The following is a 17,470-nucleotide window of genomic DNA, read 5'->3' on the forward strand; positions in this document are numbered from 1 at the left end:
TTCGTCGCCATCAAGTCCAACGGCTTTCGATAACCCTTTGAACTTGCTGTCTGCCTCCTCCTTAGCGCAGGAGCTGCCCCAACGCTGGGCAGGGGACGCAGGGGCAGAAAATGAGGCAGCAGGTAGACATTGCTCCAAATTTTTAGCAGAGATAGCCAAGTTTTGGTTTTCTCCCTAAAACACGCAGAAAAGAATCCCACAGACCAAGCTAATGAGCTATTTCTTTATATCCAACTCTGCTTCACTCCATGGTTTGCTCCAGCTTTACACCACTAAATCTGTATATAAAGTTCCTGACGACCTTACACTCGCGAAGGAGGAAGGACGGCACCACAACCACCCCTGCACACGCACAGCCAATGCCATTTTCGGGGTGGGTGGAGAGGAGAAAAATGAAATCACCGCCTTCGTCTAACAGATGTGTTGTAATATTAAATGAAAGCTTAACAAAAATCTTTTAAGAAAATCCCTCCCGGCCCTAGCCTACCACTCCATCAGCACAGTACATAGCGGATTTGAGACCTGCTCAGCTCAGCACGTGCCCGAGGGCCGCTTGGCTTTGTTGGGCCAGTTTAATTCATGTTCTCTTGCCAGTCTGCGAGCGTCACGGGAGCTGATGCCTCTCAGAAAAGCAGAGCGCGCCTGCCATAGAAAAAGCCCTCACGCAGGTCTTAGGTCCCAACGGCAAATTTCTACCGAGAGCTGCGACCTGGTAACTTCAAGCCTCAGAGCTTCAGCGATTAAGCAGCACGTTACCATCAACGGCCGTTTAGATGCCGTCAGAGCAAGGAGGTTCCCTGCAAGAAAGACGGCCGAGGAACCGACAGCTCGGGGTCTTTCCAGAGGGTGCCCAGGAGTTTCCAGATTTCTGCTCGTGTCCTTGTGCTGGAAGTGAAGGGTCTTCATGCGCGATGAGAGGATCGCGGGTCTTCCTCATCCCGTCCCCTCCTATTTTAAGATGATGTGGTAGCTATCATTGGTTTCAGCTGCAAAAGAAGCAAAGCTCGTGAGCCACCTGCAACAGCAAAGGAACCCGCTGGGTCGAGCGCATCTGACAGAGCAGGTCCCCCAAGAAGCACGGAAGGGAAATACAAGATGGAACCGGGGCATTTACGCACCTTTCATGGTGTCCAGAACGAAACAGGATTCGTCTTGGAAGTTCTGTATCATCTGAAAGAAGCCACAAAAGCCAGTTTAGTCTGAGGCTGTATTTAAACACAGCAGAAGCGCTTCACAGCCCTAAGCGAAGGCTTTGTGTTCTGCCGTTCAGCGATGAACACTGATTTAGAGTACCGAAAGGGCTAGAAGCTGCTCACGCAGGAGCTTAGTGCTCTGGGACGTAGGAAAGGCACCGGCCATAAATATTTATTCCTTCCTCCAGCTCTCCAGAACTGAAGGTCCGATCCAGCAAGCCAAGAGAGAAACCCTCAGATTCTGGGATGCAGGTCTGAAAGCAAAATCCTCCCACAGCAATTCCCCTCCCTGTTTTTACAGCAAAGCTAGAAGAAACCCAAGCACGAAGGAGGGTGTGCACGCAGCCTGGGCTAGCTCAGGGAGAGCCGTTCACGCCTGATAAACGCCACGGGTTTGAGCCAGGTGCCCCCAGCAGCAGAGCACCACCCCCAAGCGCCAACATCCTCGGCTCTACAGGCTTCAACGATTAACTCCGACCCTTTGGAAACCGGAGGCGACTGAGCGGGGCCCTTCCTGAAGACCTGCCCAGGGGAGCCGTTCCCCGGGGTCCTGCGAACCTCCACAGCGGAGCTCAGAGCACAATCAGACACCAAGCAGCTGAAGCAACCCAGTGCAAGAGGTCGAAAATAAGAAGCACCCAGAGGCTGTTACCTCATCACTGATCAGCACGTGTATTCCCGTCGGGCCTTGCTTGTAAATCTGGCTGATCTGTTGGGAAGAGATGCTGAAGAGCTGGGCCAGCTTTTCCGTCAGTTCCACCGCCGTCAGTTCCTCCAGGTAAATAGCGTGGTACACTGCAAGGAGAAGAACTATTACAGCTAGACGCCGAGCGGAACTTCCGTGTCTACATCGTGGATGCAGAGACGCTTCAGCTAGCGCCAGGCATGCTAACTTAGGGAGCAGACACTTCGGGGAGCACCGCCAACATGCCACGCTCTGCCCAGGAATATCCCAGCCCTGTTGAGAAGGGACCGTGCGCAGCCAGTCTGCTGAGTGTTGCTTTTCAGCAGGTTAAACGCCCGCTGTGCTGCGTCTGACTCACGCAGATATCATCTTTCCAAGCCCGAGCTGCTAAATCTACACGCAACTGCAACGTGTCTGGTGTCTGCTCTTGCTACACGGCTGCGGCGTGCCCCGAGCTACACAAGCATCAGCTCCATAGTAACTTGGGTGTCATCAGCGTCCTGCAATGCTTGCTCTGTAGTTATGCAGTCCTTGTCCCAAAAAGCTTCTATTTTGACTAGCATCAGCCCAGCAGTGTTTTGTACCATTCCTGGCGGTTTTCAATCCCAGCAGGATGGAAACGCTGCCCTAAGCGCCTCCCCAGAGCCCCCCTCGTTCCCCCACTCCCACTCAGCAGGTCCTGGGTGGGGATCGAGAGGATCCAAATTGGAGCAGAGCAAGGAAAGGACGAGCTGTTTGCTTTTGCACTTGCTGCTGCAATCATGGAAGTGGATAAACCGGCGCCAGGCTGCTCCACAAATGTAGGTCACTCATTGTCTGGGCAATGCTGGATTCTCACAAGAGCTATCATTTGTCGGCTCAGAGCAGGCAACATGCCGACACTCACATTCTGTAGCCACCCATTTGGCGGGCGAGGAGAAAAATCAGCTGGGTAGGACCAGGGCAAGTGAAAAGGGTTCGCCGCGATCTTGTGGCACCCTTGCCGAAGGAGAGCATGCACAACCCCTCGGTTTGCATACGGGGCCTGCATTAGGTCACAGGCGAGCTCACACGTGAGGAGACAAGAATGCCGGCAGCCAACACGAGGCTGTAGCAGCTGAAAATAAAAGCCGCAGACCCTCTTCGAGCTGCTGCACGTGGCGTGGGGATGGGGGGATCGGAGGTAACTGGTGCTGAGTGCCGTGGGCAGTGGGGCTGGAAACAGCCCCCACTGTGTTTCTGTTTGCTGAATCCCGTTAATTCCCCCCCTCGCCCTGTCGGCAGCAACCCAAGCCCACGTACCCGCAGCCAGGCTTCAAAGCCCTTACCAAAAAAAGTACTGGTTACGGTGTCCCCGTCCTCGTGTTTCTGCTGGAGGTCCCTCAGCTGCTGGGACTCCTGGCACACGTAGATGGTCAGTCTGGGCCGCACCATCCTGTGGACAGAGCAGTGAGTGAACACCGTCGGATTTGCTGACGGACACCTCTAGTTCCAGACACTTTGCCAACGCTCTTCCCGCCCCAGTATCCTCAGAAGGAAAAAGAGGAGGTCGACAAACTCATCTCGAAGCAAAACCATCACGGTCGTCCCCACCTTGCTGATGCAACAAAGCATTTTGCGAAAAGGGGACGAAGTCGGCATGGGGACACGGTGGCCAGCTGGCTACCGAGGAGCTACATCGGACGGTTCGCTCCCAAGGACAGAACAGCAGGTTCAGACCGAGCTTTGCCGATAACACGCCCGTTCCTTCTCGTTCAGTCTCATTTTGCAGCGCAAAAGCCGACAGAGTCTCCCGTCCTTTGTGCCCTTCTCCCCAGCACAGCGTGACCGCGTTTCCCCGCTATCTCCGAGCCATCGGCAGCAGTCCATTAACCCCCTGGAATGCTTCCCAGCCATGCCGATGCCTCCCCAGACCTTCCCTCTGGGATACGGCCCACCCTGTCCCTCTCTGCCCGGCTGCAGCAGCCCCTTCTGAAACGCTCCAGCTCAGACAGGAGGCGAGTTAAACGCCAGTCCCTGCTTCTTCAGGGAAAAGTGCAAAGGAATATTCCCTCTCTGGGAAGGTAATTCCACCGAGACGTGGTTCAGAGGACGGAGGGAACGAATACTGTATCGGCAGGACTTTCTGGCTCGCAGCTTGGTTCCCTGACACTCAAAGAGTAAGATCATTTCTAACGCTTCTCTCCCATGTGGATTTTCTTCCCCAAATTGTCTCTGGAGCGCTTACCCTGCTGGCTAAGCTATCGAATTTGACTGAAAGAGGTTCAGGAAGGTTAATGAAACTCTGTTCTCTCTAATAGCAAGAGCCAAGCAAACAGGCTAAAACAAATACAATTTACCTATCATCCATGATCAGCTTTTAAGCAAACAACATACCGTCCTTTTAACGCGTTGAAGAGCCTGATGCCATCTGCAGGGCCACAGATCTGGATAACATCTTCTCTGGTCAGCTTCAGTAAGTCTGCACCTAGTTTTAAAAATCAGAAAGGAAAGAAAGTCACCCAATCCAGCCCAAATAGGGGGCTCCGGGCACCGCAGCTGCGCCGGCTCCCCCTCCCGCTCGCAGAGCTCACCCCATTCTCAAATTATTTCTAACAACCCCCCCGTGCTTCCCCCCAGAAGGAATCTCGTAAGATTTTTTTTCCAGACTGGTTTTGCAAGAGCGTCTTTCGGTGCACCCCTGTGTCCCGCACTATCATTTACAGCCGGCTATCCAGCGCCTCGGCGACCCTGGATAACGGAGATCATATCACCAGGAAAGGAGAGGAAAATACACGCCAAGGATTTCTTTACACACAGGGCTTTCCCCCGGATCAGCATTTCTCAGCTTGTTTTACGATCGGAGGGCGCTGCGAGCTCTTGGAAGAGAAACCACCCCAGTCCCCACTATTTTGTCAGTTGAGAGTGAGGTCAGAAACAAAGAACACAGCTTTCAGGAAGCCAAGTTTTACTGTGTAACAAAAAACCCCCGAGATTTAAAAAAAAAACAAACAACCCACAAACATTTATATTTGCGGCGGTAACATGAAGACGGCCTCAGGAGCAAGAGGAGACAGAGCGACTCGGCACAGAGAAGGGGCAGACACGGAGGGGATGTCGGAACCTACCTGAGAAGTTTCTGAAAAGCCGAGAAAAAGTGGAGAAACGGTTTCGGTGCAGCCACTGCTGGGCCTCCTGGGGTGTGCTGGTGGGTAAAAGGTTCTGCAACGTAGGAAAAGAAGGGTCACAGCCTCAGAGGTGACGTGGAAACCACTTCCAGTGAGAAACGAGCACAGGTCAGCTCAGTCAGTGTTTATAATCAGAGTCTTAAATCGAGACCCGAGCGTGCCAGGCTCGCAGCACAGGCACACAATAAAGGCTGCAGCCTGGACAGGTTTTGATTTAAAAGGCTTCAGAGGGACAGAGAAAGAGGAAGGAAGCAAAGGGGAAAGCAGAGTGAAGATCAAGGCAGTAAGTAAAGGTCACAGCAAGCTACAAAAGGTTTGCTCACACCTCCGCGTGGCTGTGCTGGTCATTTTTCACCCTGTCACTTCTTTTTCCAAAGAGGACTCAAAAAGAAGTTAACGCTCCCCAAAGATGGTAAACTAGAGCAATCTCTTCCGCGGCAAAGTACAGCCACCCACAAACCCGCCCCCGCTCCAGCCCAAAAATCCCGTTTTCTGACCTGTGCACCATCCTTACCACAAGCATAAGCTCGGAGGTGTGACTTACATCTGCGATCGGAGGGGGTGGCTCGGGCTGATGGTTCGGAGAGCCATTGCTAGGTTGGGGAGAAAAGCCAGACAGAGCAGAACACGAGGTTAGCGCCGCTCTTCCCCTTCCGGCACCGGATCCCAGCAGGCAGCAACCACCACCCTCCAGCTCCCATAACCAAGACCACCGAAACACAGTGACAGAGAGCTACGCGGCCGCGACACCACCATCATCATCATCGCAGCGTAATTCTTTGCAAGAACGAACGGTTTATGGTGGAGGATTAACGTGATGGGGAAAGGCAGAGCGAAGCCGGCTGGAAGCTGAACTGCTGATCGAACGCACGCAGGCTTCTCAAGCAAGAGCCGAGCTTTGCCGCAGCCAGGAAAGGTAACGGTGCTCAGCTTCAAGGGCTTTAATTTTATTTTCCCCCCCACTGACATGGCCTGATTCCACCCCCCCCGTACACCTTGGAACCAAGCCCTTCCTTTCGCTAGCTCAGACACATCAATCTCTCATGCAAGGCAGGAATCGATGGCTAGGCAGCTGCTTCTCCGGACTTACCCCTCGCCAATGGAGAAACTGCTGTGGGAACTGTTGAAACCAGGGGATGGCGCGTTGTTGACGTAGGTTATCTCTGGCCAGGGAGAACACTGGAAAGGAAAAGCCAGAAGAGTCACAGGATTGCTCTGAACAAGCGCACGCATCTGCTCTGGTCAGCACAGGTTAACAGCTATTTGCTGATCGACAACCGACTATGAAACAGAATTAAAGAATAAAGCAGGGGATTAAAAGAAGCCATGCCAATTCACCGCAGACGGTCGCAAAGCTCAGATTTAGTGATTCTTAATCTCAAAAGGCCAAAAGTCACACAATTCAAATGGAGAGAGATCTGGGATCTACACCGGGCTGAAGCACACGGTGCCCGCCAGCCTGGGCACCTCTGCGCGGCGAGCCAGGCAGCAGATCCAGGCCGAGCGTCCCCGAATTCACACGGGGCAGGACGAGGGCTCCTTCCCCAGCGCTTTTCAGCGCCGACCCCTCAGACAATTGCGTTTTAATCGATCGACGCTTTCCACTAGCGGAGGGAGGAAACAACAGGGTTTTCTGCCAGCTCACAACCTCGGTGGCCAGTTGCCACCTGGACAAAACAAAGCTTGCAGGGAGAGGTAAAAATCTTTTACAAGATGATCTATTACAGTGGGGAAAAAAACATCGTTTCTCCTGGCACAAGAGCCCTTTTTGAGGTCTAGCAGGAAACACCTCCTCTGCCTACAAAATTTATTTTGCTTTTGTCTTGCAGCTATTAACTTTGCCAAACGTTTCACAGCAGAACAGCCAGTTCCTTGCCACCTGCGAGCGAGGTTAAGCCAGGTTTCATTAAAACGACGACACCAGCCGCTGCATGAAAGAGCACCCCACCTCTGTGAGTATCGTTGTTTCGTAGGAAGGCTGGTATTTCTCTTTCTCATGAGGTGTTCGCTTCTCCATCTTCTCCCTGTCCGTCTTCTGCTTCCGATCAGCTCCTTTGGGCTGAAAAGGAGATATTCCTGTTAGAAGAGCAGCGTGGAAGGGCGGCAGCAGGCGGTTGAATAGATGTGCAAGAAATGCGAGAACCAGAAAAGGTGACTCATCCTTCTACTCACCCACTTGTTGCTTTACAGAGGGAAGAGGGCTGGGACTATCTGCACAGAGAATTAACTACGACAACAGCATCACTCCTGTAACAATCCCAATATCCTGATCTAAACGGAGCCCAGAACATCTGAACAAGGAGCTGAAACATTTTTTTCAGAGGACGCTGGCTCAGAGGGGACAAAGGCCAGTTTCTAGTGTCACACATCTGAGCTGCGTCTTCTGCACCTTCACCAGCCACTTTGAGAGGCAGCATTTCAGTGCCACAAACCGCACCAGAACACAAGCGCGCTCGATTACGTCCTTGCCTTTGCCACGACCTTGGAAAACCGTGCGCTCTCTCGTACGCGAGGTTAAGACGATTTTATTTGCTGCCTTTATTAAATACTCAAAGCTCTAGAGAAAGCAGCAAGTTAGAGAGCGTCATTATAACCACCAAAGCTCCCTGGGGCTCCCCTCGGCAGAACCCCACAGAAATTCCCTTAAAACTCGGCCGTGCGCGGTCTCTGCCTGCACTCACAAGCGGAAGGAATTTGGCCTCGGTGGACCAACACAGCTGCCTGCAACATGCAGATGCCTCCTGAGCGGATGAGCGGCACCCATGAGGAAGTTTTAGGACTGCAAACACAGCCGGGTACCACAGCATTCCTGCTCCCCCGAGCTCCAAATCTCTTTTCCTGTGGACAGCAAAGCCGAGACCTGAACGAGGTACCGCCACGCTCCAAGCTGTGCTGCTTAGCTGTGCTTTTATTAGCCAGTTTCTGCCACGCAAATCTAACGGTTGCTCTTATTTTTTCCTAGAAAGGATGTGTGCTCCAGACACCGACCAGCGTGGGTAAGGGGCCCCCAGCACCTATTTTGGAAGCACCAAAACGCTCCCAGCTTTGGGGCAGGGGCAGAGGGGAGAAAGGAAAGAGCAGGGCAGGAGCCCGAATCACGTTAACCCACGAAGGACACCCTGTGACGAACAGATCTCCTCCATTTATGGGGAAACACGCGGGGAGAGGCCATCAGGCCCCAAGAGCGGCCTGACCCCAGGGGAGCGGCTGCGTCAAATGAGCGGAAGGTAAGGCTGAGACCGTCAGAGACCACCTTCTGCAGGGAGCTACAGCTTCACTCTGGGTTTTCCTGGTTCAAGGTTGTCAGAGCCAAAAAAGAAAAACCCCATTCCCTGGCACGAAGAGCTGAAGCTCAGCAGAAATGCAGCGGAGACACCTCCGGGTGCTTGTTTGGAACCAGCCTCATCCCTTAACTCCCAACTCCGCAGCCATCCGCTTCGGCTATTTGCATGGAGATACCAGCCAGAGCTGAAACAAGCCCTAACAAATCACACCCCTGCCTTCCAAATCCTATAATCCAAACAGGCAAAAGAGAAGAGAGGGAAGGGGAAAGGTGCCAAGCCAACAGCAGCAGGGCACGCTGCCCAATATCCCGCAGCAACTTCACGGCACAACTGCAAAGCAACGCAGGCGCTCGGCCAGACAACCGGCCCCGCTCTGTGCCAAGCGTCCCTAAAGGAAGAAGAGAGGAGCCACAGATAAGATTTTGCGGGATGTTACGGGGAGGATGGGGTAACGGAGGCCACCTCGGCACACGCCCGCCGGGCACGGCATACCCCCATTTATTCCCCGCACAGCCGCCCCCGCGGCGCGACACCTGGGCGCTGCTGCACGAACGACCCTTCTCAGCCGCCCACGCCACGGTGCTGCCGCAGCTGCCACCGCCCGGTCGTGGCTTTGAGTTTCTGCAAACTATTTGCAACAGGGACCAGACACCTGCGCTGCGGGAGAGGCCGGATGCAGACGGACCATCAGATGCAGACGGACCATCGGCAACACGTAATAACAAAGCGAGGAGTTCAGACAGACACCAAAACTCCTTGGAGGATCTTGCAAGCTGATAAGACTCGAGACCAAACGTGGGAGGTTTCAGACAGAGGCAACGTAACCCACGTTCTCCCTGTACATTGTTCTTGGCTTAGTGGTTTTGTAGCCTCGACGGCACCCAGACTCGATAGACAGAGAGGAACCAGGGAGAGAACGGCAACGCAAGACCAGAAGGACCGAGAGGCCCTTTTGCAGCCAAGCTCAGCCACGCTCCTGCACCCGTGACGTTCGCTGGGGCTGCAGCGGGAATCGAGACTGACTCTCCGTTTGTTTCCTGGCGGGGAGAGGCCATCAGCAGGCCGAGGTACCTTGAAAACCTTGATCTGGCAGCTGGCAGAGTGGAGGTGCTCCGTGTACTCCCCGTTCTCGTTCTCCTTAAAGGTGTCTATCTGGACCCGAAAGGGTACCCCCTTCTCTCCTCCATGCTTCCGCATGGTGAATTCCGTGCTGATGCAGTGAACCTGGGGGAAGGCAAGGCATCCCGCGGTTAGTAACTCTGCCGTGTTTGACCCCAAACTTCCCATTCCCCTCGTGGGATCCAGGACAGCGCTCACGTAAAGGGCAGCCCGGGGAGAAGGGCGAAATACGGAGCCGGGATGGGCCCGCAGGGAGTACCCCCAGCATTAAGGGGTTAAGGAGATGCCACGGCAGAGGTGGAGCCACATTCTTCCAAGTTTTGCAACCTCCTACTGTTACAAGCAAGCCCCGGATTAGCAGGGCAGAGACTTTGGCTGCACCAGCCTCCACATGCTGCAGCCTGTTATTCCAGGCGGGAAGGCCAGACTTCCACGAGGTGTTTTAGGCGGCTGGCAAGATATGCAAAAGCATCTAAGCAGGATGGAGACCCAAATCGCAAACCCAGCGGGACCTAAACCACCACAAAAACGCGTAAAACAACTTATTGGTGGTCAATTGTGCCTCTGCCTTGCTAACGCGTGAACTGCTGCTCCTTCCACTGCTTGAGGCAGGACGTAGGGTGTATTTTAGCTGACATCCTTCCACCACCGTAGCATCTGGCTGCTATTTCAGTGCCCCGAGTTAAAAAAAAATCGTCTTCTTCCCCTTTGGAACACTTATTTTTTCCCCCTAGACCCCCCACGACAGGAGTTTCCCCACTTTTCCTCTTTTACCTGGATAAACACAGAAGTCCTTTTTGAAGGATCCCAAAGGAACTCCACCGTATTGAGCTGGGTTGGGTTTGCTCTAGGATCAATGATTCCCACGGACATTGGGATATCTGCAGGGGCACACACGGAGAACGAGCTGCGGTTTGTAGTAGGACGAAGAGATTCACGTGGAACGTACAGAAGAACCAACCACGTCTCTCAAAGTGCAGAATCGCGACAGCACCTTCAAGCACCCACATCTCCTCCAGCCCCGGCCAGGGTGCTGCCACGGGGACTCACCTATGTCCAGTATCCTGTCGCCAGGCCTGTTCCACCGCCAGCCCTCCAGCTGCTGATGCTCCGTGTACTGCAGCCGCCGGTCGTGAAACACCACCCGGAAAATGCTCTAGAGGAGAGAAACAGTCGGTGGTGGGAGCTTTCCCAGGAAACCGGACAGTCTTCAAGCTGCCAGGCATTTCCCGGTCACAGAGGGGCCTGAAGGCTTCATGGAAAAGCCAAAGCAAGAAAAGAAAAGCCCAGAAGGACCCTGGGGAGAGAAATGTGACACTGGCTGGACACCACCAGCCAGGCTGGTCTCAACAAGGTGGGAGAAGGGGAACGGGAAAAATAAACCCCCAACCGAGCCAGACCTATCACCCACACACCATCACAGAGGACAAGACCTCGCTATGGAACGCCTGGACGCGTGTACCCGCGCTCTCCGCTTACCTTTACCAGTTTCCCATTTATCTCTGGCAGCTCCCCGATTTTCCTGTTGTCCAGCATCCGGATTTCATAGGACTGCCCTGAGGGAAGGACAAGGGCACCTCGCGCTTAGTCGGGGACGGACCTTCGCTGCCGCCCCTCCTCTGGCGTTCTGACATCTTTTGCTGCCACGCTCGACATGCCACTCGATCTTCTTGCCACGTTTTAGCAAGGGGTCATACGAGCAGGAGCCGTTAGAGCCACAGCTCTGTCACCCCTCCCCAGGAACAGACAGCAGCACTTTCCAGGAATTATCTTTATTAACCCAAGACCAGGGAAGAAATCGATTACACAAGCTTCGTCTGGCTTGGGTCACCAACCCCGATCTTCCAGTTCTACCTGAAAGCAGCGGGTACAGCTCGAACCTGTAAAACACACTCGCTGCAGAGCACCCCAGCACGGATGCACCAGTTAATCACCTTACATTGCGCAGATTTTAATTAGGTTAAATCCTACAGGTGATTCACCGCTGCAAGCAGAGGGCAGGCAGCAAGGCGAAGGAGGCGGCGCTTCCGAACAGCAGCAATCTGGGGTTTACTATTGAGGAGTTTTCCATTCCCAAGGGGAAATTTTAAAGGCAGAATTTTATTTTTTAGGGGGTTTACAGGAGGCTGCACGCGGCCGGCGGAGGGCACAAGGCTTCTCTCACCTTGGTTGAGATACGTGAGCGTTTCATCGTGGAGTTTGACGGCGGGGGAAGTGGCGGCACACAGCACGTACTGGAAAGGCAGAATTTTGTTCTCGTTTTCAGGAGGCAAACTCGATTCTTCCTGCTTGAAGATGGGCAGGGCAAGGACGTCGCTGCAAAGAGATGTGTCAGATTCATTTCAGCTCTGGCTACAGAGAGATGATGCGTTTGGGATTTAGTTCCTCCTCCTAGGAAGAGATTTGAGCTTTTTTTTTAGTTAAAAAAAAGCACACACCCTGACATCTCTCTGCAGAACTGCAAAGGAGCATTAAAGCGGACCGAGTAGTCTGAGAAGACGACCTGACATCTGCTCTCGCCAAAGCTGTTTTCAAATTAGTCCCCCCATCCACCCAAACCCCACACGTTTCTTGCTTCAATGTTGAGAGACAACAGCGTTTGTGTTTCAGACTGAAGCCCAGCTCCTCCGGCACACGACTCCTGCACCACTTGTATATCGGCGCAGAGCCGCTGCAAAGACAGCCGCACGCAGAATGACATCCGTGTTGCGCTGATAAACGCTCGTTGTCTTCCTCACAGTACCGGCCTGCTCGCCTCCGGCAGCACACCGGCCCCTAACCCTTCCCCTGCTCCAAGCAGAGCGGCCAGGAGCTCGTTTACCCTCCAGGAGAGGCTTAGCGGGAATCTTAAGTCTCACTTGGGTCAAGGTCACCAAATTTTTCACCATCGCCTCCTCTGTGCTTGCAAAAGCCCCGCACTGTCTTGGTGAAACGGGAGGCAGAGACCTCGGGGCACATTGGACAGGGTGGAGGCACGGTCAGAGCACCAAACCCTCCCTCCTGCAGCCGCAACCTGCTGCGTGACGCACACAAGCACCTCGGTGCAGGCTCCGACACGGAAAGAGCCCTTCTGGCACGAGGTGGACCCCTCAAGTTTTCCCCAAAGTCATCGACAAGCCCCCAGACCCAAGAGCCCTTTTGCTGAGCACCACGCAACCAGCCAGCCCGGACCCAAACCGAGAGCTCGGGCTGCCCACGGAGGTCAGAAGATGCTGCACGGCACGGGCGGCACAGCCTACGCCGTGGGTCCCCGCGCCACGGGACGTGCGAGAAACCAGAGCCAGGTGTCCAAGGCAACCGCTGGCACCTCTTTTACACCTCACAGCTCTGCCAAAACCCACCGCGACTCCTGCCCAGCCTGCGCTTAAGGGCAGGAGGAACTGCCCCAGGGAGCCATCGGGATGGCTCCACCGCAAACCACTAACCCGCAACAGCCCAAGCACCTTCCTAGTTGTGCGGGAGCTCCGCGCCGCGCCACAGAGAGCAGCACTGAGCCGGCACGAGCCTGGGCTCTTCATCCTCGGGGTGCTGGGCAAAGCGAGGGTGCCCAAGCCCCGCGCTACCAACTTTTCCTGGGAGAAGGATGGCTCCAGGTCATTGCAACTACGCAGAACGCTCACCGTCTCCATTCCCTGCAAACTCAGACACTTTTCCACACTCAAAAAGCCACGTGGCAACAAGAACTTGTTGAGTAACGTTACTTTAAACCCCATCAGTGATCACCTTGAGCGTACGGTCACGTATTTAATAGAAATTGTTTCAGAAGCTGACTCTCAGCAGTTCTTTTGAGCCATAACAATGGCCAAGAGCAATTACTCCTTAGTTCATAAACCAGAACATCCTCCCACTCATCCACACGAGCAGAGCCTGGAGCGAACACGCTCGAGCGGCACGGACGCAACCGCAGAGCTGTGGATCGGCTGCCAGGGCCAGGTGAAACGTGGCGCAGGGATGGAGCTGCTCGGGTCCCTCTGAAGGGCGATAACGAAGCGCCAAGCCCTGATGAAGAGTCAGGTCGCCTGCCCCTCCTGTTACAGGCTTTGGGCTGACAGAATTGCAAGGAAGGAGGAGTTAAGTCAGCTTTTTTTTTTTTTCCTTTAGTTGAACATTAAAAACCTTTCCCAAGGAAAAAAACTGGATTTTTCTGGCCAAATACCAGCTCCCACCCTAACAGGGCTTTAACCCTTTGGTCTCGAGACTAAACATCCACCCTTCCTCCAGTGCTGGGCAGTAACACCTATCGCTGCTGCCCAAACCCGAGCAGGAGAGCCCTTCCCCACCCAAATCCCAACTTATCAGACATCACAGAGCTGCGCCGATGCCCCAGTCTCGGCATCAAAGCGCGTGTACGCAATTAGGCAAATTACACAACCCGGAGGACGAACTTCCCTCAGCTCCATCTCATTAGCAGAGGACCGGCATTTCCTCCCGCAGAAGGATTCCTCGCCCGAGCAGGCTGCCGGGGCAGGACGAAGCATGGATGTTACCGATCCCCGTAAGACAGACAGGAAAATTTTTAATTAATTTAAAGGCTGCGCCCTGCACAAATTCTCTGGGCAGCTGGACGAACGCAGGATGCACTTCTGCACGTGCAAACACTTGTTTTCCTCATAGGCTTTGACACAGTGATGCCGCAGCCTCGGCACACCCCAGTTTTTGCTTTGTTTCGCACAAAACCAATTTGGGTGAGAAAGAATCAATGCCTGACCGCAACGTCCCCGCACAGAAAACCAGCACACAGCCGTCATCCCGGCTTTCCCTCGCTTTTCCTGTGCGTGCAGAGCTCTCACGCGATGCTGGAGCACCGTTACACAGCATGGTGGTCTGCTGAAAAAAAAAAAATTAAAAAAAAAAAAAAAAATCACAAGCTGCTAAGACGCCAAACCCCACGTTTAAAAGGGCAAAAATCCCCTTCGGGTAGTGACACCCCTGGAACACGAGTCCAACCCAATTAATCAGGAATAACCGTCGAGCAAACGACGGTTTCCTTTTGCAAGCAGAGCTGCTTTCAGTGCAAGTCCGCACGCACAGGTTGGGAGATCATCACTGCGACACCCTGCCAATCCTTCGGCTGGCACCTGCGGTCGTTCCGACGCCGTTACGTTTCTGTGCTATAGGACCCAGGTTTTAGGGTCAGCTTTACGCGTCGCAGGGCGCAATAAGAAGTTAAATATTTATAGAGGTGGAGTGGTTAGAAAACAGCAAGGGAAAGCTCAGCAGGTCCTGGGCCCGACGCCTTCACAGCATCTCCGGGGAAGGAACAACCTCAGCCACGAGCAAACGGCAGCGAAACGCCGCAGCCGCGGCCACGACCTGCAATGACGTCCCACGAGCGACATCCCCACGATGCCCAACGCAGCCAAACCGAGGATTTTTCTTGAGACAAACCCACGCAGGGTCCTGCCTGCTCCAGAGGCACCTGGAGAAGTTCCTGCAAGGCCTGGGGACACACCTCCCTTTAAAAACAAAGAATAGTTCACTGTGTAATTTAACCTGTTTTAGAGAAGGATGCTTCACTCAAGGCCTCTGGTTCTGGGGTGGGAGAGAATCTCCTGGAAAAGAGGGGAAAGAAATAATTACAGAAAACCTCTGTGGATGGAAGTATTCAGCCAATGCCCGATTATGGCCTCCAAAGCCACCTCCGCTCTTCTAAAAACCCAATTCCAGGGAACAACAGCAACGCCAAGAATCCAGGTTCGTTACCAAACGCAAAGCACAATCCTACCGTGCAACTCAAACGAGAAAAAGCTTCCAGCCCGAGCAACCACCACCTACCAGCACTCCTTCCCACAGCAGTAACACGCCTCTTCCATAGGGAGAAGAGATGAAAACAGAAAACCCCCGCGGGCACAAAAAAGCCACAAACACGCTCAAAACCCAAAGTCCCTGGCGAAACTTTTCCCTCCCTTCCCGCGACACGAGAGAAAATGTCAGATGTCAGGACAGGAAGGTCGGCACGCTCACCTACGGGGGCACACGCTCTATTTACGGGCAGCGTAGGTCAAGAAAAGTCTCCGAAAAAGAGAGTCGGATTTCAGACGGCCGAGCGAGTCTCGCGGAGAGCGCGGCTCGGCAGCGGCACAGCCACCGCGCTACCAGCACGGAGCTCGAAGCCCTTTTGCACCGATAACATCGGCGTGGAAAAGCTTCGCTGCCGGTTTGGCGCACGGCAACGGGGACGTGCAGAGCCGCAGCCTCGGGAAACCTCCGCTCAAACCTCTGGCACCAAAAACCGGTGCCCAGCCGGGTCAGCCGTGGTAGGTAAAGGATGTAATCGTTTAGAAGCTCACAGCCATTAAGATTTCCTCGTGCAATTAAAACTTTGATGCACAACCAACGGGATTTGCCTCCATGGGGGCAAGTCGACACGTTAAGATGATCCACGACACCTTTGCTCAGCGTGAGAGGGGAGCGTTTGCGCACGGGACCCAAAAGGAAGGGGAAAGGGGAGGAAAAGGAGCTTCAAGAGCAAAGCTGGACCTCCCCTGCACACATTAAACTGGAAAGTCAATCCCTCCCTCCCCATCAAAGGTAACGAAGGAGGAATCCCTCCCCCAAAAAGCTGCCAGTCAGCGCTCGGGACAAGAGACAGATGTTGGGTTGGTTTTTTTCCAACTGCTGCACTTAAACAAACCCCAAAGGTGACAGAGCCTGACAGCGGCCAGGGATGGCTTTGGGAAGGTGCTGCCTCTCCTTATCCCTGGAAAAAAGGACGGCGGGTGGATGCGAAGAGCTGCTCTTCCGCATCCCCTGGAAAAGGGCAGCGGGCTGGAATTTGCTTCTCAGCCTGTTTTACCGTGAGCAACCACCCGATAGGTCATTTTTAATTCTGACATTTACCATTTCCAACCACAGAACCCTTAGAAAGCCCAGTCTGGCATCAAGGCATCCTCCGGCGTGGGGAGGAGAGGCCAAGGACACCTCCCAGTGTTTATCTGAACTTTTTCTGGCTGCATCTCCGGGCTGGAGGGAAAACCAGAACAACTTCCTCCAGCTTCACACCTCCAAGCCAGCTTTCCCCAAGCATCTCAGCCGCCTTCTCCACCTGGCCGTCCAACGCCCCGTCTCTCCCATTCCTCCTCCTGGAGGGCTTAAAACCTCAGCCCCAACCTCCAGACCCTTCTTTACCGCCTGCCCAGCTCCTGCCTCGGGTCTGCGGGGAGGGATCCGGCTCATCCTCCCTCCTCGCTTCCAGCCGAGGGGGATCCCAGGGTGAAAACGAGCGGAACAGAAGTCGCGTTTGAACTAAGAAAGCTCTCCCCCCAAATTACAGCACGGCAGCTCTCTCGCAGATGGCACCGGCTCTGCACCGGCCCACGATGGAGCGAGCTCGTTAATCAAGGACGTTAATCAAGGTGGGGAAACACGCGACCGCTGGCAGCCCGACTCGGCAGAGCCCGTCCAGTCCAACATCTCACGCGTGGGCCGGTACAACCCCCACGGGGGTCCTGCTCCTCTCCTCTGCCCCCGGTTTAGCTCCGAGTCAGGAGGACGGAGCTGCTCCGACCCAAAAAACCAACCGTGCCGGTGTTCCTCCGGGAGGGGAATTATTTAGGGCGAAGTACCACTCCCGGGGCGATCGCGGTACGCCCTGTAAAACCAAAGGAAGAGGCCAAAGACCGAGAGCAGAGTGGGGGTCTCCCCCCCACACACACTCCAGCCGCATTCTGGGGCTCCTCAGCCCCCCCCGGGTGTGTGTGTATGTGTGTGGGGGGGGCCCCTCTCCCCAGCACCCCACCTACCTCATGCTGTAGGCCCCAGCGCCCAGCTCCTGGCCGATACCCGACAAACTGGCGTCGAAGTCCTGCACCAGCCCGGACTCGATCACCTCGTCGGCCAGCGGCAGCTTCAGGGCCCAGGCCATCCTCACCCACCGGCACGGGGCCCCGGCCCCGGCCTGGGGGGCTGCGTCCCCCGTGGGGGAGGGCAGCGGGGGCTCCTCGGCGGGCGCCCCGGCGTGTCAGCGCTCTCCGCAGAGGTCAGGTCGCTCCTCTCTTCTCCTGGGGGGCACCGAGCCCCCCCCCCCCGCTGCCCCTCGGGGAC

The 17,470-nt window shown here is 54.7% G+C and overlaps 1 protein-coding gene across 2 annotated transcripts; it reads right to left on the minus strand.

Moving 5' to 3' along the window:
• Positions 1-209: 209 nt before the first annotated feature.
• Positions 210-17,425, minus strand: TFCP2 (transcription factor CP2). 2 transcript variants are annotated; one of them, XM_075737566.1, is made up of 15 exons: positions 17,170-17,425; positions 11,592-11,743; positions 10,907-10,983; positions 10,478-10,583; positions 10,202-10,308; positions 9,380-9,532; positions 6,973-7,083; positions 6,115-6,203; positions 5,569-5,617; positions 4,965-5,058; positions 4,234-4,324; positions 3,186-3,292; positions 1,846-1,988; positions 1,119-1,170; positions 210-986 (listed from the first exon to the last, which is right to left on the minus strand). In XM_075737566.1, exons 1-15 carry the CDS (start codon positions 17,289-17,291, stop codon positions 949-951), a joined length of 1,491 nt encoding a protein of 496 aa, XP_075593681.1. In that variant the 5' UTR covers positions 17,292-17,425; the 3' UTR covers positions 210-948. The 2 variants fall into 2 exon arrangements, with proteins under 2 accessions (XP_075593681.1, XP_075593679.1); XM_075737564.1 differs by having other exon boundaries at positions 5,539-5,617.
• Positions 17,426-17,470: the final 45 nt, after the last annotated feature.

Source organism: Balearica regulorum, chromosome 29 (genome assembly GCF_011004875.1).
Source record: "Balearica regulorum gibbericeps isolate bBalReg1 chromosome 29, bBalReg1.pri, whole genome shotgun sequence".
Lineage (NCBI taxonomy): Eukaryota > Metazoa > Chordata > Aves > Gruiformes > Gruidae > Balearica > Balearica regulorum.

Bases quoted from the DNA above. Each gene is read 5' to 3' on its own strand.
- TFCP2 (XM_075737564.1), bottom strand. From the start codon at position 17,291: ATGGCCTGGGCCCTGAAGCTGCCGCTGGCCGACGAGGTGATCGAGTCC. The intron at 7,084-9,379 runs GTACCTCGGCCT...TCTCCTTTTCAG, and splicing joins GCCAGATCAAGGTTTTCAAG to CCCAAAGGAGCTGATCGGAA. The intron at 3,293-4,233 runs GTATGTTGTTTG...CTCTGTCCACAG, and splicing joins TTCAACGCGTTAAAAGGACG to GATGGTGCGGCCCAGACTGA.